General features: G+C 43.4%; 1 protein-coding gene across 1 annotated transcript in view; it reads right to left on the reverse strand.

Annotated features, from left to right (window-relative positions):
• The window catches only part of LOC138645062 (multidrug resistance-associated protein 1-like), a 109,897-nt gene that overhangs the window by 45,046 nt on the left and 37,985 nt on the right, over positions 1–26,866 (reverse strand). The window contains exons 11-16 of the mRNA XM_069734090.1: positions 23,103–23,264; positions 9,507–9,599; positions 4,816–5,019; positions 1,194–1,340; positions 1,035–1,119; positions 617–683 (exon numbers count right to left, since the gene is read on the reverse strand). Coding sequence (XP_069590191.1) covers positions 617–683; positions 1,035–1,119; positions 1,194–1,340; positions 4,816–5,019; positions 9,507–9,599; positions 23,103–23,264 — 758 coding nt within the window. The remainder of the gene's footprint in view (positions 1–616; positions 684–1,034; positions 1,120–1,193; positions 1,341–4,815; positions 5,020–9,506; positions 9,600–23,102; positions 23,265–26,866) is intronic.

Raw genomic sequence — 26,866 nt, forward strand, 5'->3', positions numbered from 1 at the left:
GAGCAGCATGATGTAGAGGCAGATAATCTGATTCCAGCAATGTATCACTTACTGGCCTGCTTGCTGCAATTTTGATGCAATCACAGTTTTCTCTGCTGCAGATATATAAGTTCTCTGAATGCTGAGCTCTGTATAACCCTGCCCACACCACTATTTGGTTGTTTACTGTGTACACTGTGCATAGGCAGAAAGCTGCCAATCAGTGGTGAGGGCGGGGTTACCCAGAGCTCATGAATATGGAGGACTACCTGGCAGCAGGATTATTAGTCCTGCAGTAATCTTCTACTGATAAAATACTGATTTTATTGAAAGAACAATATACAGCCTAGTAAGTGACATCACTGGAATCAGGCTCTCTGCCCTTACATCATGCTGTCATCAGATAACATAGAAAAATCTGCTGACCGATTCCTTTTAAAGGTCATATTTTGCCAAATTACATTTTTGGTATGTTTGTTTTGCATCTGATAGGAGGGCGGGGGCAGATATCTCAGAGATGGATAAAACATCATCGCATTTAATACAAATGTAAAATGAAATTAATATAATCAGTAGATTTGATAAAGAAAAATAAAGATAATATCAACTGAAAGCCAGTAACATTCACCAGGCCTACCTTCTAAGACATGGGTCATACATGGGGCCCCAGGCAAATGTGCCATCGCATACAACAATATCGTTCCCTTAAATAGAAAAAAAAAAGTGTCACTTTTAGGTAACCAATCGCTTGATTTCGCCAGAAGACAAACTTGTTATAGAATGACGTGTTGCTAAATTGTGCAACTGAAAAACGTCAATAAAAAGTTACATTAAAAAAAAAAGAAGTTTGAAAAAAAGATGAAATATTTCAACTTTTTTTTAACCATATACATCCTCTGACCTCCTGACTTTTTTTCCCAGTTGTAACTTCTGAATCACTATATCATACACATCTGTAGAGATTAGTTTCTGGAGATATGATCAGGGCCATTTGCTTAGAATACCATTTTACAGTAAGTGTAGACGTAGGAAGCCAATCATCAATGAATACGTACTGCTTGTAGAGTCTAGCGTCTCCACATTGGATTCCAGCTCTTCTTCCGAGAAAAATTTAGCCAGACGTCTCAGAGATACAGTTGACTATAAAACAGAAGGAACCCATGGGAGAACAAGTCTGGATCAATGGGTATATAATCTAGTGATGTGAGTAGTACCTGTACAATTAAGGTTACGGCCATCGGGAACATGCGAAGCGGGATCCTGAGAATATTCAGTAACATGATGGTGACAAAGGCTTTTTGAGCATCCAGAATATTGTTCTCATCAAGTGCCAAGAATACACCAAACATGCTGAGGGAAACCTGGCCATCCAAGGACAAAAAGGAAAACAGCCAAGATGTTAATATTCGTGCAACGGACGCAAGTGTAGAGTACGCTCACATCTGCTTATAAAAAGTGGCCGAGATTCTCAGCCAGGAAAGATGTTTTTTTCTCACCAAGCATCCGGATGCCATGCATATGACGTGTGTTTTTACATACGGTGATTCTCTGTCATTTCAATCTAGTTTTCGAACCAATAAAACTACCTTACCATACAGATATAGATAGATAATAGTAAAAAATATGTCAGTGAGATATAGAATCAGTGCAGTGTGTGTTTAGTTTACTGTAAATGTATATAGCTAATAAAGAAATAAAAGAAAAACTGATGTGTGGTCCCCTTTATTTTTAACAACCAGCAAAGGCTAAGCAGACAGCTGTGGGCTGATATTAATAGGCTGAGAAGAGTGACGTGAATGGTGACGTCAGTAAGGTTACTGCAGTTCATCGGCTGTGAATAACCTTACTGACATCATCGCTCGTCACATCAGCTGGATTCACACGGTACTGTCAGTGTATTCCGGCTGTCGTCCTGAGTGGTCACATTACTGATGTCACCACTCAGCACTGCATCCGGATGTATCAGAATCAGGGATCGACGTGGGATGAGAAGATTCAAGACTAAGTGCCAGAATTTGCACCATTTCTAGAGTGGTTGAGGATTGGTGTTATAAATCTGGGAAAGTGCCAATATCCATGCCCCCTTCCCAGTCTATTAATACCAGCCCGCAGCTGTCTGCTTAGCCTTTGCTAGTTAAGAAAAATAGTGGGGGACCCCACGTCATTTTGGAAGAAGCCTATTGACGAAACACTGGTAAGAGGGACATGTGGTAATTACTTGCTCCGAGTGATTGTATATTTCCGTTATATCTGTTATATTCTTGCAGCAGACCCACATATCTGCTACACTCCTGCAGCACAAACACAAATCTGCTACACTCCCTGCAGCACACCCACTGATCTGCTACACTCCCTGCAGCACACCCACTGATCTGCTACACTCCCTGCAGCACACTCGCAGATCTGTGACACTCCTGCAGCACACTCGCAGATCTGTGACACTCCTGCAGCACATTCACTAATCTGTGACACTCCTGCAGCACACTCGCTGATCTGCTACACTCCCTGCAGCACACCCACTGATCTGCTACACTCCCTGCAGCACACTCATAGATCTGTGACACTCCTGCAGCACACTCGCAGATCTGTGACACTCCTGCAGCACATTCACTAATCTGTGACACTCCTGCAGCACACTCGCTGATCTGTGACACTCCTGCAGCACACTCGCAGATCTGTGACACTCCTGCAGCACACTAGCTGATCTGTGACACTCCTGCAGCACACTCGCTGATCTGTGACACTCCTGCAGCACACTCGCTGATCTGTGACACTCCTGCAGCACACTAGCTGATCTGTGACACTCCTGCAGCACACTCGCTGATCTGTGACACTCCTGCAGCACACTCACTGATCTGTGACACTACTACAGCACACTCGCAGATCTGTGACACTACTACAGCACACTCGCAGATCTGTGACACTCCTGCAGCACACTCGCAGATCTGAGACACTCCTGCAGCACACTCGCTGATCTGTGACACTACTACAGCACACTCGCTGATCTGTGACACTACTACAGCACAATCGCAGATCTGTGACACTCCTGCAGCACACTCGCAGATCTGTGACACTCCTGCAGCACACTCGCAGATCTGTGACACTCCTGCAGCACACTCGCAGATCTGTGACACTCCTGCAGCACACTCGCAGATCTGTGACACTCCTGCAGCACACTCGCAGATCTGAGACACTCCTGCAGCACACTCGCTGATCTGAGACACTCCTGCAGCACACTCGCTGATCTGTGACACTACTACAGCACACTCGCTGATATGTGACACTACTACAGCACACTCGCAGATCTGTGACACTCCTGCAGCACACTCGCTGATCTGTGACACTACTACAGCACACTCGCAGATCTGTGACACTCCTGCAGCACACTCGCAGATCTGTGACACTCCTGCAGCACACTCGCAGATCTGTGACACTCCTGCAGCACACTCACTGATCTGTGACACTCCTGCAGCAGACTCGCTGATCTGTGACACTCCTGCAGCACACTCGCAGATCTGTGACACTCCTGCAGCACACTCGCAGATCTGAGACACTCCTGCAGCACACTCGCAAATCTGCGACACTCCTGCAGCACACTCGCAGATCTGAGACACTCCTGCAGCACACTCGCAGATCTGCGACACTCCTGCAGCACACTCGCAGATCTGAGACACTCCTGCAGCACACTCGCAGATCTGTGACACTCCTGCAGCACACTCGCAGATCTGTGACACTCCTGCAGCACACTCGCTGATCTGTGACACTCCTGCAGCACACTCGCTGATCTGTGACACTCCTGCAGCACACTCATAGATCTGTGACACTCCTGCAGCACACTCGCAGATCTGTGACACTCCTGCAGCACACTCGCAGATCTGTAACACTCCTGCAGCACACTCGCAGATCTGCGACACCCCCACGTAAGGGCAATGGGGCACTCGGTCTCGGGTCCTTCAGTTCCTTCATCGAGAATGTCACGGTGGCCCGACCCGGACCGTGGCCCTATGAGGGGCGCCCACTTAAAAGGCAGTTTGTGACGCCACCTGTGGTATTCGGTCAGGGTGACCGATGCTGCTTAGGGGTCCGCTGGGGTGACGTGATGGCAGCTAGATGGAATACCTTCCCACAGGTGAAGTGTTTCCCCAGGGCTTCCCAGTGTGAAGATGGTGATGGTGTGAGGCGCAGTTAATACCGAGGACACAATGGGTGCAGTCTCTTTACCTTTACTGAAGGCTTTAGCATCCGCAGTCCAGAGTACAGGATTACAGGGTAGGCAGAGTCCAGCCGGTCTGATGACACTTCCAGATCCCCCTTATCCAGGTGGAAATCGGTAGCCTTCCTACTAGCACCGTGTGTTGTAGTACCTCCCTGCTGAGCAACTCGGTAAGGTCCTCACAACTCTTGTAAATGTCTGGATCTGACTGGAGATCACTTCAGCCAGCTCGAACTGGAGACCTTTCTCTCTCAGTCTCCAGCCAGGAACTCTCTAACTTTCCCTCCAACTACTAGTTTTACCTAACTGTGAGGAGTGGCCTAGTGGATAGAACCTTTGCTCCCCCTGGTGGCTGGAGTGTGAAGTGTGTTGTGTGTTTTGTGATACCTGGTAGGGTGAACTCCTTTGGTGCCATCAGACGTAACATCACTCCCCCTAGTGGAAGAACGACATTACTGCAACGACCAGGACTGTGGGGCGCTGCAACACTCCTGCAGCACACTCGCAGATCTGTGACACTCCTGCAGCACACCCACAACAAATCAGCGGTAGATACAGCCTTAGAGTTTGGTTACAGAAATACATATAAACCAGTTTATGAATTATGTCCTTATGATACTTACCCAAAAAGGGGATGCCACAAACAAAGACAGTGCTCCGGAAAGCAACAGAGCGTTCTTCTTTACTGCTTTCAGTTCCATCAGCCTAAAATTTCCAACTTTCTTCATGAAAGCATTTTCCCAGGCATATAGCTTCAGCACCTTTATACCTTGCAGAATCTCAGAGATAAGCTTTATACGGCCATCCTTCTGCTTCATCTGTTGCTCCTGTGGAATTAAAGAAGAATTATTGAGGTATTGGAATATTATTGGCACGTTATTATCATATACAGTATTTACCTATCAGCTGTATACAGGTGTTACTAGAAAAAAAAATCTGCATCTATGAATAGTATTGGGGGTATTTTTTTATTCCAACTTCCCTTAAAGGTGTGGCACCAGGTGTCAAAGTAATCCCCTATCCATGAGATAGGAAATAACTTCCTGCTTGCTGGGACTCTGACCACTGGGACCCCCAACAATCCCGAGAACGGGGCTCTGAAGAGCTCGGTCTGAATGAAGCAGTGATCAAGTATGCGCACTTTCACTCCATTGATTTTAAATGGAAATGCTGAAGACCATCCAAGCACAGCGGAGTGGCTAATCTCCAGTGGTCCCATTGATAATGAATGGAGTAGAGGTACAAGGAAGCTGCATGCATCACTTAAATAGAGTACACACATCCTCATCAAGTAGGATTTGCATTTATGACTCCAGGCAAGTAGGTTATTGGATAGTGCATACTTTATATTTAGATGTTTTTCCGCACCCCCAGATGAAGCAGGGCGAAACCCAAAGTGGGATGGCGGGACATGCAGCTTCTAGCAGCTGCACTTGTAAGACCTGTTACTCATTTTACCTTTTACTTTTGATATCCCAGAGCAAAAAACGGTATCCCCCACCAATCTGATACTGATGAACGATCTCATTTATAGGTCATGAATATTGTGTCCAGACAATACCTTTTAAATGATATCTTTCTTCTGTGTTAATTTAAGAAATGCTCCGTCTGTATATGCTAATAAGTAATCTGCCATGATGACAGACCCCTTTAACTCCTGTTCTGCGTCTCTGTACATAGCGTGCGCGCTCTGTATATAAATGTCAGAGAGCCACAAGCTGTAAATTTTGTGAAGTTCCCGCTGATATGTTTTACTAAGGGCATTATATAGAAAAGTTTCCAAGTACAAAGGAGAAATAGTGAGCAGAATAGAAGTGTGTGAATTACTAATGGCCCTACACTCATTTGCTGCAAGTATAATAATTTCTGAATTAAAAAAGAGAAGACCTAATTTAAGTGAATATTCCCGTGACAAAATATTGTAATATAGCAACGACCATAATTGAAAAAGGTAAAGAAAAAAAAAAAGTTTAGTGCCAGCTACTTCCAGTTAGTTAACCCCTTTACCCCCAAGGGTGGTTTGCACGTTATGGACCGGGCCAATTTTTACAATTCTGACCACTGTCCCTTTATGAGGTTATAACTCTGGAACGCTTCAACGGATCCCAGTGATTCTGACAATGTTTTCTCGTGACATATTGTACTTCATGATAGTGGTAAAAATTCTTTGATATTACCTGCGTTTATTTGTGAAAAAAATGGAAATTTGGCGAAAATTATGAAAATTTCGCAATTTTCCAACTTTGAATTTTTATGCAATTAAATCACAGAGATATGTCACACAAAATACTTAATAAGTAACATTTCCCACATGTCTACTTTACATCAGCACAATTTTGGAACCAAAATTTTTTTTTGTTAGGGAGTTATAAGGGTTAAAATTTGACCAGCAATTTCTCATTTTTACAACACCATTTTTTTTTAGGGACCACATCTCATTTGAAGTCATTTTGAGGGGTCTATATGATAGCAAATACCCAAGTGTGACACCATTCTAAAAACTGCACCCCTCATGGTGCTCAAAACCATATTCAAGAAGTTTATTAACCCTTCTGGTGCTTCACAGGAATTTTTGGAATGTTTAAATAAAAATGAACATTTAACTTTTTTTCACAAAAAAATTTACTTCAGCTACAATTTGTTTTATTTTACCAAGAGTAACAGGAGAAAATGGACCCCAAAAGTTGTTGTACAATTTGTCCCAAGTACACCGATACCCCATATGTGGGGGTAAACCACTGTTTGGGCGCATGACAGAGCTCGGAAGCGAAGGAGCGCCATTTGACTTTTCAATGCAAAATTGACTGGAATCGAGATGGGACACCATGTTGCGTTTGGAGAGCCCCTGATGTGCCTAAACATTGAAACCCCCCACAAGTGACACCATTTTGGAAAGTAGACCCCCTAAGGAACTTATCTAGATGTGTTTTGAGCACTTTGACCCACCAAGGGCTTCACAGAAGTTTATAATGCAGAGCCGTAAAAATAAAACAAATTACTTTTTTAGCCCCCAGTTTTGTATTTTCCCGAGGGTAACAGGAGAAATTGGACCCAAAAATTTGTTGTCCAATTTTTTCTGAGTGCGCTGATACCCCATATGTGGGGGGGAACCACTGTTTGGGCGCATGGGAGGGCTCGGAAGGGAAGGAGCTCCATTTGGAATGCAGACTTAGATGGAATGGTCTGCAGGTGTCACATTGCGTTTGCAGAGCCCCTAATGTACCTAAACAGTAGAAACCCCCCAAAAGTGACATCATTTTGGAAACTAGACCCCCTAAGGAACTCAACTAGATGTGTTGTGAGAGCTTTGAACCCCCAAGTGTTTCACTACAGTTTGTAACGCCGAGCCGTGAAAATAAAAAATCTTTTTTTCCCCACAAATAATTTTTTAGCCCCCAGTTTTGTATTTTCCCAAGGGTAACAGGAGAAATTGGACCCCAAAAGTTGTTGTCCTATTTGTCCTGAGTACGCTGATACCCCATATATTGGGGTAAACCCCTGTTTGGGCACATGGGAGAGCTCGGAAGGGAAGAAGCGCTGTTTTACTTTTTCAACGCAGAATTGGCTAGAATTGAGATCGGATGCCAAGTCGCGTTTGGAGAGCCCCTGATGTGCCTAAACAGTGGAAACCCCTCAATTATAACTGAAACCCTAATCCAAACACACCCCTAACCCTAATCCCAACAGTAACCCTAACCACACCTCTAACCCTGACACACCCCTAACCCTAATCCCAACCCTATTCCCAACTGTAAATGTAATCTAAACCCTAACCCTAACTGTAGCCCCATCCCTAACTGTAGCCCCAACCCTAACCCTAACCCTAGCCCTAGCCCTAACCCTAACCGGAAAATGGAAATGCAGTTTTTAAATTTTTCCCTAACTAAGGGGGTGATGAAGGGGGGTTTGATTTACTTTTATAGCGGGTTTTTTAGCGGATTTTTATGATTGGCAGCCGTCACACACTGAAAGACGCTTTTTATTGCAAATAATATTTCTTGCATTACCACATTTTGAGAGCTATAATTTTTCCATATTTTGGTCCACAGAGTCATGTGAGGTCTTGTTTTTTGCGGGACGAGTTGACGTTTTTATTGGTAACATTTTCGGGCACGTGACATTTTTTGATTGCTTTTTATTCCGATTTTTGTGAGGCAGAATGACCAAAAACCAGCTATTCATGAATTTCTTTTGGGGGAGGCGTTTATACCGTTCCGCATTTTGGTAAAATTGATAAAGCAGTTTTATTCTTCGGGTCAGTACGATTACAGCAACACCTCATTTATATCATTTTTTTATGTTTTGTCGCTTTTATACGATAAAAACTTTTATAGAAAAAATAATTATTTTTGCATCGCTTTATTCTCAGGACTATAACTTTTTTATTTTTTGCGGATGATGCTGTATGGCAGCTTGTTTTTTGCGGGACAAGATGACGTTTTCAGCGGTACCATGGTTATTTATATCTGTCTTTTTGATCGCGTGTTATTCCACTTTTTGTTCGGCGGTATGATAATTAAGCGTTGTTTTTTTGCCTTGTTTTTTTTTTTTCTTACGGTGTTTACTGAAGGGGTTAACTAGTAGGCCAGTTTTATAGGTGGGGTCGTTACAGACGCGGCGATACTAAATATATGTACTTTTATTGTTTTGTTTTTTTTATTTAGATAAAGAAATGTATTTATGGGAATATTTTTTTTTCCATTATTTAGGAATATTTTTTTTATACATTTGGAAATTTTTTTTTTAACTTTTTTACTTTGTCCCAGGGGGGGACATCACAGATCGATGATCTGACAGTTTGCACAGTACTCTGTCAGATCACCGATCTGTCTCAGAGCACTGCAGGCTTCACAGTGCCTGCTCTGAGCAGGCTCTGTGAAGCCACCTCCCTCCCTGCAGGACCCGGATGCCGCGGCCATCTTGGATCCAGGCCTGCTACAGGGAGGGAGGTAGGGAGACCCTTGCAGCAATGCGATCACATCATGTTGCTGCGGGAGGCTCAGGGAAGCCCGCAGGGAGCCCCCTCCCTGCGCGATGCTTCCCTGTACCGCCGGCACATCGCGATCATGTTTGATCGCGGTGTGCCGGGGGTTAATGTGCCGGGAGCGGTCCGTGACCGCTCCTGGCACATAGTGCCGGATGTCAGCTGCGATAGGCAGCTGACACCCGGCCGTGATTGGCCGCGCTTCCCCCGTGAGCGCGGCCGATCGCGTATGACGTACTATCCCGTCGGTGGTCATAGGGGCCCACCCCACCTCGACGGGATAGTACGTCTAATGTCAGAAAGGGGTTAAACAAAGTGACTCAAACATACCTGTAATTTTTTCATCAATACTCCAAATACTGTGATAAAAGGAAGGTTTAAAATAAATACTCCGACTCCTGCAAGCACAGCGACACCGAGCGTCTGGAAGGAGGACATTTACAATTAGTGTTAATGATGGAAATAAAACATCACAAAAGTAGTAATCACTTCTCTTTATGCAATGTTTCATCAACATATATGAAAGTCTCTTTACAGATAACTTCTCTTCACACACACACACAGTTTCTTAACCTAAGCAGACCTGTAACGTGCTCATGCAGTGAGTTGGGGGAGGGGATGAGTCCGGTGCTGTAGCTTTCTCACTTCTATCTTGAGGTCATAAAGATGCTCGTGGCTGTCCTGACTGTTGTATGATAACAGCAATCACTTCCCAGGAAGAACTGGTCTATAGAGCTTGTCTGATTTCAGTCTGACAGGAGACTCTCTAATGCATACCTTACTCTTGGATGTCCAGGACACAATAATGACTTTCCCAATATCCCCTGAGTTAATCACTCCTTGTTTGCTATAACCATTTTAACCCCTATTGTTGCTGGGTGATTATAAATCAACGGTGAAGCTTCTATCACTCACACGACCTCACCAAACATGAGCGCAGATTGTTCTGTGCATAGAAAATATCATTATTCTCGACAGCACGTCTTGTTTACACAGGATGATGTGCTGTCTAGAACATTGATTTTTAAGTAAACTTAAATGTAATTTCCCTCTACAAATGACAGACAGTTTTGCTCGTTCTTCAGCCTGGCGAAATGTCAGGAAACGAGTATTCCTATGAATACTTGTTCGTGATAATCAATAACTGCATCACGATGATTGTCTATATATTTTCTCTGTCACATATAGATAACAATGGCAGGATTTGGGTTCACTTCACTTTTATTCACAGGGGAAAAACTTTTAGGGGTGACAAGTTGCTTTAAACTGCTAGAAACTGTGGGTCTGAGCTACAGATTATCTATGTCCACTAACCCTGGACACAATAAAAGGGTAATTCCAAGTTTGGAAGTTATTCCCTATCCACAAGATTAGTGGATAAATTCCTGATTGCTAGTGGTCTGACTGCTGGGACCCCCACCGATCCCAGGAACGGAACTCTGAAGAAACCCATCTGAATGGAGCAGAGGTCGAGCATACGCACCTCGGCTCCATTCATTGTGGGCGTTCCATTGGTCGAATCCCCAGAAATTGAAACTTATCCCATATCTTGTGGTTAGTCAATAATTTCCAAACTTGGTACAACCCCTTTAAGGGAGATTTGAGCTGTTTAATGAGCTTGAAATTGTATCAAATTTATCAAAGTGGCAAGAGTGGAATGAGAACTCAGAAACTTTTCTCTTTCTTGTGCCATCTTGTACATCACGCAAATGTTTTGCACCTAAAAAGTCTGACACTTGAAATACAATTTGACACTTTTTGACTTTCGTTCATCAAAAACCCTTTTTCTACACAATTTTCAAGGCTGTTGAAAAAGTTGCAAAAAAAGAATAGATTTGACACACGGCCATGTGCTACAATTTTTTTTTTTTTAACACCATTTCTGCCATTGTTGCTTTCCGCTTAGTAAAACTCCCCAACTAAGTGTATATTCTGTAGAGAACACTAGGGGGCACCAGAGCAGGTACCTAACAGCAATATCTAGACACTAGCATTTTTCTAAATAAGTAAAAAAAATATATATATTGGTTTTTGTTAACCTAGCAGAAAAGTTAGACAAGCCTCTTAAAAAAGTTCAGCTTTCAAGGTTGTGGATCCAAAATTTCACTGCACAAGATTCTTCTATTCCAAAGCGAAAAGGCGCCTACGTAAGACATTTCTATATTGCCACGTGTACTTGTCTTTAAGAGATTGTTCAATAACGTGTTCATGTTAAGTAACAGACCTTAATTTACGGTCATGTTTTACGTCACAACATTTTACCTGTTAGGCTATGTTCACGCTGTGTGTTTTTGCTGCGTTTTTTTTTACGCAAATATTCATCTGCGTTTTACAGTACCAGCAAAGTCAGTGATATTTCAGACATCTCATACACACAGCTTGTTTTTTTTTTGTCTTCAGTATTTTGTGCTTTGCTTGGTTTTTGCAGAATAGATCATGTCACTTCTTTCAGCGTTTTTCACCCGTTGAAAGTAATGGGTGGTGAAATAATGCTGAAATCTGCACCAAAAAACACAGGTATCAGGATTTGCAGCGTTTTTTGTCCCAAAACCTGATTATCAGCATGCACAAGAGACAAATGTAGCATGACAAAGCCACAGGAAAAAAAGACACATCAAAACCTGCTTTTTGCCGCAGTTTCTTGCCTGCCAAGAGATCAGGTTTTGCTGCAGAAAAAAAAAACACAGCAAAAACACCTAGTGTGAACATAGCTTTAATATTTTTATGAACTCTGGTCCGATTCTCCTCTATTCAGTCACATCAGCAGCCATGCTAAGAACATTACCAACACTGGAATACTAATAGCAAAGGGTAACCTGTTTTACAACCTGCATTCCTGACAATTTTTCACTGTGATACTTTTGTGCACTTAAAGAAAAACTGCTCTGAAATTTACTTTACTAAAGGACGATATATAGCCTTTTGCTTTTCTATTACAGTGTATACAGAAATTCCATTGGGTAGACTTTTTATAGCAGGTGCATGGTTATTCTGAACTCCTGGCACGTGTATTGAGATCTATTATGAACTCCTTGCACATGTGTTGAGGTCTATTCTGATCTCCTGGCACATGTGTTGAGGTCTATTCTGAACTCCTTGCATATGTGTTGAGGTCTATTCTGAACTCCTGGCACATGCGTTGAGGTCTATTCTGAACTCCTGGCACATGTGTTGAGGTCTATTCTGAACTCCTGGCACATGTGTTGAGGTCTATTATGAACTCCTGGTTCATGTGTTGAGGTCTATTCTGAACTCCTGGCACATGTGTTGAGGTCTATTATGAACTCCTGGCACATGCGTTGAGGTCTATTCTGAACTCCTGGCACATGTGTTGAGGTCTATTATGAACTCCTGGTTCATGTGCTGAGGTCTATTCTGAACTCCTGGCACATGTGTTGAGGTCTATTATGAACTCCTGGCACATGTGTTGAGGTCTATTCTGAACTCCTGGCACATGTGTTGAGGTCTATTCTGAACTCCTGGCACATGTGTTGAGGTCTATTCTGAACTCCTGGCACATGCGTTGAGGTCTATTCTGAACTCCTGGCACATGTGTTGAGGTCTATATTCTGAACTCCTGGTTCATGTGTTGAGGTCTATTCTGAACTCCTGGCACATGTGTTGAGGTCTATTATGAACTCCTGGCACATGCGTTGAGGTCTATTCTGAACTCCTGGCACATGTGTTGAGGTCTATTATGAACTCCTGGTTCATGTATTGAGGTCTATTCTGAACTCCTGGCACATGTGTTGAGGTCTATTCTGAACTCCTGGCACATGTGTTGAGGTCTATTATGAACTCCTGGTTCATGTGTTGAGGTCTATTCTGAACTCCTAGCACATGTGTTGAGGTCTATTATGAACTCCTGGCACATGTGTTGAGGTCTATTATGAACTCCTGGTTCATGTGTTGAGGTCTATTCTGAACTCCTAGCACATGTGTTGAGGTCTATTATGAACTCCTGGCACATGCGTTGAGGTCTATTCTGAACTCCTAGCACATGTGTTGAGGTCTATTCTGAACTCCGTCACATGTGTTGAGGTCTATTATGTACTCCTGGTTCATGTGTTGAGGACTATTCTGAACTCCTGGCACATGTATTGAGGTCTATTCTGATCTCCTGGCACATGCGTTAAGGACTATTCTGAACACCGGCACATGTGTTGAGGTCTATTATGAACTCCTGGTTCATGTGTTGAGGACTATTATGAACTCCTGGTACATGTGTTGAGGTCTATTCTGAACTCCGGCACATGTGTTGAGATCTATTATGAACTCCTGGTTCATGTGTTGAGGACTATTCTGAACTCCTTGCACATGTGTTGAGGTCTATTATGAACTCCTGGCACATGCGTTTAGGTCTATTCTGATCTCCTGGCACATGCGTTGATGTCTATTATGAACTCCTGGCACATGTGTTGAGGTCTATTCTGAACTCCGTCACATGTGTTGAGGTCTATTATGTACTCCTGGTTCATGTGTTGAGGACTATTCTGAACTCCTTGCACATGTGTTGAGGTCTATTCTGATCTCCTGGCACATGCATTAAGGACTATTCTGAACTCCTGGCACATGTGTTGAGGTCTATTCTGAACTCCGGCACATGTGTTGAGGTCTATTATGAACTCCTGGTTCATGTGTTGAGGGCTATTCTGAACTCCTTGCACATGTGTTGAGGTCTCTTCTGATCTCCGGCACATGTGTTGAGGCCTATTCTGAACTCCTGGCACATGTGTTGAGGTCTATTATGAACTCCTGGCACATGTGTTGAGCATGGATAAATATTCTAAGGGGAAAATATCCAAACTGAAAGCTTGTGAGTTTTGCCACAGACATGGTTGTAGGTCACAGGCAGGGGCGTACCGATGCAAAAGACCACACAGTAAATATGGGGCCCATGAGTCATGGGAACCCGATGCCAAGCAACACCGCCCTAAAGACCCAGCCCATTGTCACAATTTCAATGGTATCTGCATCCCGAGGACGGTGGAACAGGGAGCCTTAGACTCCCTGCTGCACCATTCAGCCTGAGTGCCTGTGTCTCGCACAACTGGTAGATCGCACCTACATGCGAGGGCCTCAGTCTACATGCTGCAACATCGGGGGGAACGGGGCTAGGGGAGTTGTTTTATTTTTTTTATGCCAGTACCTGTGGGGGTCTGTGGCTACCTTGATAATGTGTGTGAAAGTCATGATGCAGTGTAGGGGCATCATACTTTGTGTAGGGGACCTGTGGAGGCCATCATACTGAATGAGGAACCATCATACTGTTCATACTATTGGGGGGCCATTATACTGTGTGTGAAAAGAGGTGGAAGGGTGCTCCCTAGTGTAAAATGTCAAGTGATAAGAACAAAATAAATGTAAAGGATGTCCTCTCATCTGTTGGAGTTGTACTGTAGGTGCAACAAAATTAGAGATCAAGAAACAAAATGAGCAAAAAACCCTGCTGTAACTAAATAAGTAAAAAGTGCATTTAAATACCGTAACTCGGGGTTCTTAGTAATACTGTTTTTGATCAAAAATAGCATAAAAGCCATCCCACCGTCGTCAAGGTGCTCCTGATCGGGACGGTTCTACACTGTCTAATATTAAAAACTTTACCATGTGTCACAGCTGACCTCAGTGTGTGAATAAGGGCAAATAAAAGGACCGGGTCCCAAGCTATGGACATCAATCTGGGGAAGCTTTTAAATGTGATTACCTGCTCAGAAAAGGGAGGCCACACCCCAGCTTGCACAAAATGCAAAACTACAAAGAAAAACACAAAAATTGAGCTTGATTTAAGTTGGTATACATGCAGCATGTAAACGCATGCTCACATTGGCCATAAAGCACACAAAACCTGCAAGAAACAAAATGAGCAAAAAACCCTACTGTAAGCAAGTAAAACGCAAAAGTGCATTTAAATAACACAGAATTCTTAGTAATACTGCTTTTGATCAAAAATAGCATAAAAGCCATTCCACCACTGACAAAAGTGCCCTGATTGGGATGGTCGTTTACGTGCTGCATGTATACCAACTTAATCTAAGTTCAATTTTTGTGTTTTTCTTTGTATTTTTGCATTTTGTGTCCATAGATTGGGACCCGGTCCTTTTGTCTGCCCTTATTCACACACTGAGGTCAACTCTGACACATGGTAAGGTTTTTAATATTAGACAGCGTAGGACCGTCCCAATCAGGGCACCTTGTTGACGGTGGGATGGCTTTTATGCTATTTTTGATCAAAAACAGTATTACGAAGAACCCTGTATTATTTAAACGCACTTTTGCTTTTTACTTCCTTACAGCAGGGTTTTTTGCTCATTTTGTTTTTTGTAGGTTTTGTGCGCTTTATGGCCAATGTAAACATGCGTTTATGTTCTGCATGTATACCAACTTAATCCAAGCTCAATTTTTGCGTTTTTAAAATTAGAGATCAGTTGCAAGTATAGATTTCCATGTCCAATTATCGCTCCTGCACAGGGAATCCTAGTCTCACATCAGGAGGTTAGGGAACAGAACACATATGTAGGTGTAACCATCTGCAATGGGCGTCAGAGTGTGGTGTTTATCCAGAGGATTAAACCGTCATGAGCAAAGCGAATACACAGAACTTGATTCTTTATAGGGGCAAAAACTACAGTGCAATTTGATTCTGAACTCAGGAATCTTGCTTAGGCATAAAAATACATCTGATTGGTTGATGTATATTAATAATCAATGTCTGACACGTGTTTTGGGGTATTTTACCCTCTTCAGTGCACTGACAGGTCCATGGGGATTGTGTGGGCCATCAAACTGTGTGGGGGCCATCATACTGTGTGTGGAGGACCTGTGGGGGCCATCATACTGTGTGTGGAGGACCTGTGGGGGCCATCATACTGTGTGTGGGGGACCTGTGGGGGCATCATACTGTGTGTGGGGGACCTGTGTGGGCATCATACTGTGTGTGGGGACATGATAGTGTGTGGGGCTATGGTAGCCATCATCCATGAAACCATGTGCAGGAGAATGTTGATGTCTTCATATTGCGTAGGGCAACTAGAGGGACATTATACTGAGCAAGGCACATGATCATGTAGAAGGTATTATATTAGGGTCACTGTGGGGACGTATACTGTTTTGGGGGCACTGTGGCAGCATCATGCTTTGCGTGTGGGTGGTACTGTGACTGCAAATGATGTGCGGGAATTCACTCTAGATATAACATACTGAGTGTGGGGGCATTTTTGTGGGTATCATACCCTATGGGGATCATGAAAGGGGTATTGCAGCGGTTAACAATATAGTATATGCATAATTACTGTGTGCATGCTGCAATACATGTCGCTTCTGCACCAAATTATTTTTCGTAGGGAGGGAGATTGTGGAGAGAGGCATAATTAGGACTTTTGCTATAGAGCCCCGTGATTACTATGTATGCCCCTGGTCGCAGGCTGTCCTCTCCATGTGAGCAACCAGATGGGCATCAGACAGGTGGAAGAATACAAGATAGTAAAAATGGAAGCAATCCGCATCATTAGCAGAGACTTCCTCACCTTTGTTATTTTTTGGCATTTTATTGAGACGTCAGGAAAATGTTAGTGGATAGGAGGATTTCCCAGAATGAAAGGAGTAGTCTAATTAATAAAACCCCTAATAAGTGATTTAATGTTAATAGAAGGGAATCCCTATTTAGGCCCCTCATCTATTAGCGTTGATGGAGGATGGTGACAAAGAACATCTCTCACACTGGAGTGCCTGATCTGCTTACGCATTACACGAAAATCCTATTAATATCACTGTGTAATGCTTCATTTCACCTGATGGGGCGCTGCAGGGTAAATACCATAAAGAAATAACAACTGATTGTTAATAAGTTAATCACTTGGGACTGTCAGCAAATGACCCTTCTAATAAAAAAAAGTTATTTTAAGGTCAACTTCCTCTAATGCTTTTTCCTTATCACTCCAGACTAATATTTTGCACTTGCTACGATATATGTTATGGCTGGCAATCAGGCAACACAGCGTGCAGTAATCAGCGCACATACAGAGATCTGGCAATAACCCAAAACAATAGGACGAGCTCTGAGACGTGGAATCTCTGTAGACTGCAGTACCTGATCTATCCTCACACAACTGGAAGCAGCAGTGGATTGCGCCTATCCACTACCTATGCAACTCGGCACTGCCTGAGGAGCTGACTAGCCTGAAGATAGAAATACAAGCCTGACTTACCTCAGAGAAATACCCCAAAGGAATAGGCAGCCCCCACATATAATGACTGTTAGCAAGATGAAAAGACAAACGTAGGAATGAAATAGATTCAGCAAAGTGAGGCCCGATATTCTAGACAGAGCGAGGATAGCAAAGAGAACTATGCAGTCTACAAAAAACCCTAAAACGAAAACCACGCAAAGGGGCAAAAAGACCCACCGTGCCGAACTAACAGCACGGCGGTGCACCCCTTTGCTTCTCAGAGCTTCCAGCAAAAGATAATAACAAGCTGGACAGAAAAAACAGAAAACAAACTAGAAGCACTTATCTAGCAGAGCAGCAGGCCCAAGGAAAGATGCAGTAGCTCAGATCCAACACTGGAACATTGACAAGGAGCAAGGAAGACAGACTCAGGTGGAGCTAAATAGCAAGGCAGCCAACGAGCTCACCAAAACACCTGAGGGAGGAAGCCCAGAGACTGCAATACCACTTGTGACCACAGAAGTGAACTCCGCCACAGAATTCACAACAGTACCCCCCCCTTGAGGAGGGGTCACCGAACCCTCACCAGAACCCCCAGGCCGACCAGGATGAGCCACATGAAAGGCACGAACAAGATCTGGGGCATGGACATCAGAGGCAAAAACCCAGGAATTATCTTCCTGAGCATAACCCTTCCATTTGACCAGATACTGGAGTTTCCGTCTAGAGACACGAGAATCCAAAATCTTCTCCACAATATACTCCAATTCCCCCTCCACCAAAACAGGGGCAGGAGGCTCCACAGATGGAACCATAGGTGCCACGTATCTCCTCAACAACGACCTATGGAATACATTATGTATGGAAAAGGAGTCTGGGAGGGTCAGACGAAAAGACACCGGATTGAGAATCTCAGAAATCCTATACGGACCAATAAAACGAGGTTTAAATTTAGGAGAGGAAACCTTCATAGGTATATGACGAGAAGATAACCAAACCAGATCCCCAACACGAAGTCGGGGTCCCACACGGCGTCTGCGATTAGCGAAAAGCTGAGCCTTCTCCTGGGACAAGGTCAAATTGTCCACTACCTGAGTCCAGATCTGCTGCAACCTGTCCACCACATTATCCACACCAGGACAGTCCGAAGACTCAACCTGTCCTGAAGAGAAACGAGGATGGAACCCAGAATTGCAGAAAAATGGAGAGACCAAGGTAGCCGAGCTGGCCCGATTATTAAGGGCGAACTCAGCCAACGGCAAAAATGACACCCAATCATCCTGGTCAGCGGAAACAAAACATCTCAGATATGTTTCCAAGGTCTGATTGGTTCGTTCGGTCTGGCCATTAGTCTGAGGATGGAAGGCCGAGGAAAAAGATAGGTCAATGCCCATCCTACCACAAAAGGCTCGCCAGAACCTCGAGACAAACTGGGAACCTCTGTCAGAAACAATATTCTCAGGAATGCCATGTAAACGAACCACATGCTGGAAGAACAAAGGCACCAAATCAGAGGAGGAAGGCAATTTAACCAAGGGCACCAGATGGACCATTTTAGAAAAGCGATCACAGACCACCCAAATGACAGACATCTTTTGAGAAACGGGAAGGTCAGAAATGAAATCCATCGAAATATGTGTCCAAGGCCTCTTCGGGACCGGCAAGGGCAAAAGCAACCCACTGGCACGTGAACAGCAGGGCTTAGCCCTAGCACAAATTCCACAGGACTGCACAAAAGCACGCACATCCCGTGACAGAGATGGCCACCAGAAGGATCTAGCAACCAACTCCCTGGTACCAAAGATTCCTGGATGACCGGCCAGCACCGAACAATGAAGTTCAGAGATAACTTTACTAGTCCACCTATCAGGGACGAACAGTTTCTCGGCCGGACAACGATCAGGTTTATTAGCCTGAAATTTCTGCAACACTCTCCGCAAATCAGGGGAGATGGCAGACACAATGACTCCTTCCTTGAGGATACTCGCCGGCTCAGATAACCCCGGAGAGTCGGGCACAAAACTCCTAGACAGAGCATCCGCCTTCACATTTTTAGAGCCCGGAAGGTATGAAATCACAAAATCAAAACGAGCAAAAAACAACGACCAACGGGCCTGTCTAGGATTCAAGCGCTTGGCAGACTCAAGATAAGTAAGGTTCTTATGATCAGTCAAAACCACCACGCGATGCTTAGCACCCTCAAGCCAATGACGCCACTCCTCGAATGCCCACTTCATGGCCAGCAACTCTCGGTTGCCCACATCATAATTACGCTCAGCAGCAGAAAATTTCCTGGAAAAGAAAGCACATGGTTTGAACCCTGAGCAACCAGAACCTCTCTGTGACAAAACCGCCCCTGCACCAATCTCAGAAGCATCAACCTCGACCTGGAACGGAAGAGAAACATCAGGTTGACACAACACAGGGGCACAGCAAAAACGACGCTTCAACTCCTGAAAAGCTTCCACGGCAGCAGAAGACCAATTAACCAAATCAGCACCCTTCTTGGTCAAATCGGTCAATGGTCTGGCAATGCTAGAAAAATTACAGATGAAGCGACGATAAAAATTAGCAAAGCCCAGGAATTTCTGCAAACTTTTTAGAGATGTCGGCTGAGTCCAATCCTGGATGGCCTGAACCTTAACCGGATCCATCTCGATAGTAGAAGGGGAAAAGATGAACCCCAAAAATGAAACTTTCTGCACACCGAAGAGACACTTTGATCCCTTCACGAACAAGGAATTAGCACGCAGTACCTGGAAAACCATTCTGACTTGCTTCACATGAGACTCCCAATCATCTGAGAAGATCAAAATGTCATCCAAGTAAACAATCAAGAATTTATCCAGATACTCACGGAAAATGTCATGCATAAAAGACTGAAAAACAGATGGAGCATTGGCAAGTCCGAACGGCATCACCAGATACTCAAAATGACCCTCGGGCGTATTAAATGCCGTTTTCCATTCATCTCCCTGCCTGATTCTCACCAGATTATACGCACCACGAAGATCAATCTTAGTAAACCAACTAGCCCCCTTAATCCGAGCAAACAAGTCAGAAATCAATGGCAAGGGATACTGAAACTTAACAGTGATCTTATTAAGAAGGCGGTAATCAATACACGGTCTTAGCGAACCATCCTTCTTGGCTACAAAAAAGAACCCTGCTCCCAATGGTGACGACGATGGGCGAATATGTCCCTTCTCCAGGGACTCCTTCACATAACTGCGCATAGCGGTGTGTTCAGGTACGGACAAATTAAATAAACGACCCTTAGGGAATTTACTACCAGGAATCAAATCGATAGCACAATCACAATTCCTATGCGGAGGTAGGGCATCAGACTTGGACTCTTCAAATACATCCTGAAAGTCCGACAAGAACTCTGGGATGTCAGAAGGAATGGATGACGAAATAGACAAAAATGGAACATCACCATGTACTCCCTGACAACCCCAGCTGGTTACCGACATAGAGTTCCAATCCAATACTGGATTATGGGTTTGTAGCCATGGCAACCCCAACACGACCACATCATGCAAATTATGCAGTACCAAAAAGCGAATAACTTCCTGATGTGCAGGAGCCATGCACATGGTCAGCTGGGCCCAGTACTGAGGCTTATTCTTGGCCAGAGGTGTAGCATCAATTCCTCTCAACGGAATAGGACACCGCAAAGGCTCCAAGAAAAATCCACAACGTTTAGCATAATCCAAATCCATCAGATTCAGGGCAGCGCCTGAATCCACAAACGCCATGACAGAATATGATGACAAAGAGCACATTAAGGTAATGGACAAAAGGAATTTGGACTGTACAGTACCAATAACGGCAGAGCTATCGAACCGCCTAGTGCGTTTAGGACAATTAGAAATAGCATGAGTAGAATCACCACAATAGAAACACAGTCTGTTCAGACGTCTGTGTTCGTGCCGTTCTACTTTAGTCATAGTCCTGTCGCACTGCATAGGCTCAGGTTTACTCTCAGACAATACCGCCAGATGGTGCACAGATTTACGCTCGCGCAAGCGACGACCGATCTGAATGGCCAAGGACATAGACTCATTCAAACCAGCAGGCATAGGAAATCCCACCATTACATCCTTAAGAGCTTCAGAGAGACCCTTTCTGAACAAAGCCGTTAGTGCAGATTCATTCCACAGAGTGAGTACTGACCATTTTCTAAATTTCTGACAATATACTTCTACATCATCCTGACCCTGGCATAAAGCCAGCAGATTTTTCTCAGCTTGATCCACTGAATTAGGCTCATCGTAAAGCAATCCCAGCGCCTGGAAAAATGCATCAACATTACTCAATGCAGAATCTCCTGGTGCAAGAGAAAACGCCCAGTCCTGTGGGTCGCCGCGCAAAAAAGAAATAATAATCAAAACCTGTTGAATAGGATTACCAGAAGAATGAGGTTTCAAGGCCAAAAATAGCTTACAATTATTTCTGAAGCTCAGGAACTTAGTTCTGTCACCAAAAAACAAATCAGGAATCGGAATTCTTGGTTCTAGCATCGATTTCTGATCAATAGTATCTTGAATCTTTTGTACATTTACAACGAGATTATCCATTGAGGAGCACAGAGCCTGAATATCCATGTCCACAGCTGTGTCCTGAAGCACTCTAATGTCTAGGGGAAAAAAAAGACTGAAGACAGAGCTAAGAAAAAAAAATGATGTCAGGATTTCTTTTTTCCCTCTATTGGAAATCATTGAATGGCTCCTTGTACTGTTATGGCTGGCAATCAGGCAACACAGCGTGCAGTAATCAGCGCACATACAGAGATCTGGCAATAACCCAAAACAATAGGACGAGCTCTGAGACGTGGAATCTCTGTAGACTGCAGTACCTGATCTATCCTCACACAACTGGAAGCAGCAGTGGATTGCGCCTATCCACTACCTATGCAACTCGGCACTGCCTGAGGAGCTGACTAGCCTGAAGATAGAAATACAAGCCTGACTTACCTCAGAGAAATACCCCAAAGGAATAGGCAGCCCCCACATATAATGACTGTTAGCAAGATGAAAAGACAAACGTAGGAATGAAATAGAGTCAGCAAAGTGAGGCCCGATATTCTAGACAGAGCGAGGATAGCAAAGAGAACTATGCAGTCTACAAAAAACCCTAAAACGAAAACCACGCAAAGGGGCAAAAAGACCCACCGTGCCGAACTAACAGCACGGCGGTGCACCCCTTTGCTTCTCAGAGCTTCCAGCAAAAGATAATAACAAGCTGGACAGAAAAAACAGAAAACAAACTAGAAGCACTTATCTAGCAGAGCAGCAGGCCCAAGGAAAGATGCAGTAGCTCAGATCCAACACTGGAACATTGACAAGGAGCAAGGAAGACAGACTCAGGTGGAGCTAAATAGCAAGGCAGCCAACGAGCTCACCAAAACACCTGAGGGAGGAAGCCCAGAGACTGCAATACCACTTGTGACCACAGAAGTGAACTCCGCCACAGAATTCACAACAGATATAACAGAGAATTTCTATCTTAACGTGAATGTTGCTGGGATTTACTTTATGATCGTAGGGGTCTGACTTCTGTAACTCTTCCCCAACCCAAAAATGAAGCGTTCCCCTTCATGGTTTTTCCCTGCACTTACTGTGCAGGGGAACTGCAGCACAGACATTTCGCACCTACCAAGTCTCCTCAATCTTCAGCCAAAAAACGAATAACAGAAATATAACTAAACTAATTAATAACATTGACACTAAGATAGGTACAGTATATACTAACTCACCTGCCACAGAAAATACATCGCAAAAATGATTGTAATTGGTGCCGACCAAATATAGTTTAAACACGTGGCCAAGTCCATGAGCTTCTGGACGTCGGTGGAGATCAGATTCACGATTTCCCCAGCAGAGGAATTCTTACGTCCAGCATTGGAAATGACTAAAGCCTGTCATGTTAGATCAGGAAGAAAGAGAATATTATATTAATGAAAAAGAGAAAGAAATAACAAACATTCACTGTTCACTCTCTATCGAGACATCACTTTTTAAAATTTTTATTACAATTATCTAAATGTTCAGTAAAATTCCTTTAACCTATCGGTCTAATTTGTGCCAGAACAAAGATTCCTTAATATTCTGGTGAAGTAATTTATTTTATCATCAAGTGCACCAAGGCCAAAATTGATGCAAACCATCATAATTTAATATGTCAATAAGATCTATGCCTAAATTATTTTGAGGACTGATTGCCTGGTCCAAAATGTCCTGTTAATAGCTGGCTGCATGTTTAATAAAGAAAAATGGTGCATTAAAGGGTATCTGTCAGTAGGATCAACCCTCCTAAGCCGTCTATATGGGTATGTATCATAGGAAGTTGAATAAAATGATACCTTGATATCGGAGATCTGATGTCTTATTCCAGAGAAATCCACGTTTTTCTTTATAAGTAAATTAGCTGTTAAGATCTATAGGCCGGACATACACTGCTCCAAAAAATTAAGGGAACACTCAAATAACACATCCTAGATCTGAATGAATGAAATATTCTCATTGAATACTTTGCTCTGTACAAAGCTGAATGTGCTGACAACAAAATGACACAAAAATCATCAATGGAAACCAAATGTATTAACCAATGGAGGCCTGGATTTGGAGTCACACACAAAATTAAAGTGGAATGTAATGTCCTTTAAACAAGTCAAAATGATGCTCAGTAGTGTGTGTGGCCTCCACATGCCTGTATGACCTCCCCACAACGCCTGGGCATGTTCCTGATGAGACAGCAGATGGTCTCCTGAGGGATCTCCTCCAAGACCTAGACTAAAGCATCCGCCAACTGATGTTGGTGGATGGAGCGAGACATGATGTCCCAGAAGTGCTCAATCGGATTCAGGTCTGGGGAACGGGCGGGCCAGTCCATAGCTTCAATGCCTTTATCTTGCAGGAACTGCTGATAGACTCCAGCCACATGAGGTCTGGCATTGTCCTGCATTAGGAGGAACCCAAGGCCAACCGCACCAGCATATGGTCTCACAAGGGGTCTGAGGATCTCATCTCGGTACCTAATGGCAGTCAGGCTACCTCTGGTGAGCACATCGAGGGCTGTGCAGCCCTCCAAAGAAATGCCAACCCACACCATTACTGACCCACTGCCAAAGCGGTCATGTTGAAGGATGTGGCAGTTAAATAAAATAAAAACTCAAGGCAAGGAATACATAGATACTTAACTCACTTAATAGAATAATCAAAAAATGAAATATTCGGTACACCATCAAAAATTATATGTATGTATGTATCCCGCAATGGACATAATGATAGGCAAATCGGAACAAATATACAAAAAACGGAGAACACAAAAACCGAACTAATGCCCAAACAGTGAATTCAAATAATTTTATTTGTAAAGGAATATACCAAATGGTAGGGGGAAAAAGAAACCAAAAGAGGGCACAAGACCAAGGAGACAGAGCAAAAAAACACACAGTCCTGTATAATGATGATAAGATGCAAATAAATAAATAAATAAATATATGTAACGCAACACAGAACCGGAAAGTATATATACACACACACTAAAAATAATGAATATACCAAAGAAAAAAAGATGAAAAATATATATGACGGTGCACCTTTAAAAAACTAAGGTGCACATAGTAGCTGCAAGTGCAATGTGTGTGTATATATATATATATATATATATATATATATATATATATATATATACATATATATATACACCAGCATAAAGTGTAATAAGTGCTGGAAAGTGCAGCCGAAGAAATCAATATAAGGTGCAAATGTGCGGCCTGATATATGCTGGAGATAGGAATATGTATATAGGTGCCTGCTAGATGGATCTAGGCATAATGACCAGTGTCACCAATAACAAATCATGAATTTAAAGTGCTGTATCTTTAAATGAATAGCCTAGAGCAGGTATTACCTTTGATGCTGCCATCTCCTGGATGTGCCACTCCCCGACGAAGGCTGCCGCCGAAACGCGCGTCGGAGAGTGGCACATCCAGGAGACGGCAGCATCAAAGGTAATACCTGCTCTAGGCTATTCATTTAAAGATACAGCACTTTAAATTCATAATTTGTTATTGGTGACACTGGTCATTATGCCTAGATCCATCTAGCAGGCACCTATATAAATATTCCTATCTCCAGCATATATCAGGCCGCACATTTGCACCTTATATTGATTCTTCGGCTGCACTTTCCAGCACTTATTGCACTTTATGCTGGTGTATATATATATATATATATATTATATAATATATATATATATATATATATATATATATATATATATATATATACACACATTGCACTTGCAGCTACTATGTGCACCTTAGTTTTTTAAAGGTGCACCGTCATATATATTTTTCATCTTTTTTTCTTTGGTATATTCATTATTTTTAGTGTGTGTGTATATATACTTTCCGGTTCTGTGTTGAGTTACATATATTTATTTATTTATTTGCATCTTATCATTATACTATAACAGGACTGTGTGTTTTTTTGCTCTGTCTCCTTGGTCTTGTGCCCTCTTTTGGTTTCTTTTTCCCCCTATCATTTGGTGTATTCCTTTACAAATAAAATTATTTGAATTCACTGTTTGGGCATTAGTTCGGTTTTTGTGTTCTCCGTTTTTTAGGATGTAGCAGGCAGCAGATCACTCTCCACAGCATCTCCAGACTCTGTCACGTCTGTCACATGTGCTCAGTGTGAACCTGCTTTCATCTGTGAAGAGCACAGGGCGCCAGTGGCGAATTTGCCAATCCTGGTGTTCTGTGGCAAGTGCCAAGCATCCTGCATGGTGTTGGGCTGTGATCACAACCCCCATCTGTGGACGTCGGGCACTCAGACCATTCTCATGGAATCCGTTTCTAACCGTTTGTGCACACACATGCACATTTGTGGCCTGCTGGAGGTCATTTTGCAGACTCCTCCTGGCAGTGTTCATCCTGTTCCTCCTTGCACAAAAGGTGGTGGTAGCGGTCCTGCTGTTGAGTTGTTGCCCTCCTACGGCCCCCTCCACGTCTCCTGGTGTACTGGCTTGTCTCCTGGTAGCACCTCCAGCCTCTGGTCACTACGCTGACGACACAGGAAACCTTCTTGCCACAGCTGGCATTGATGTGCCATCCTGGGTGAGCTGCACTACCTGAGCCACTCCTGTGGGTTGTAGAGTCTGTCTCATGCTACCACGAGTGTGAAAGCCCAACCCACATTCAAAAGTGACCAAAACATCAACCAGAAAGCATTGGTACTGAGACGTGGTCTGTGGTCCCCACCTGCAGAACCACTCCTTTATTGTGTGTTGATAATTGCCAATAATTTCCATCTGTTGTCTATTCCATTTGCATAACAGCATGTGAAATTAATTGTCCAACAGTGTTGCTTCCTAAGTGGACAGTTTGATTTCACAGAAGTTTGATTTACTTGGAGTTATATTCTGTTGTTTAAGTGTTCTCTTTATTTTTTTGAGCAATGTAGATCTCCCTGAAAATCTTACTCCAGATAATAATTTTAAATGAAAGGGGGC

Source organism: Ranitomeya imitator, chromosome 7, assembly GCF_032444005.1.
Source record: "Ranitomeya imitator isolate aRanImi1 chromosome 7, aRanImi1.pri, whole genome shotgun sequence".
Taxonomy (NCBI): domain Eukaryota; kingdom Metazoa; phylum Chordata; class Amphibia; order Anura; family Dendrobatidae; genus Ranitomeya; species Ranitomeya imitator.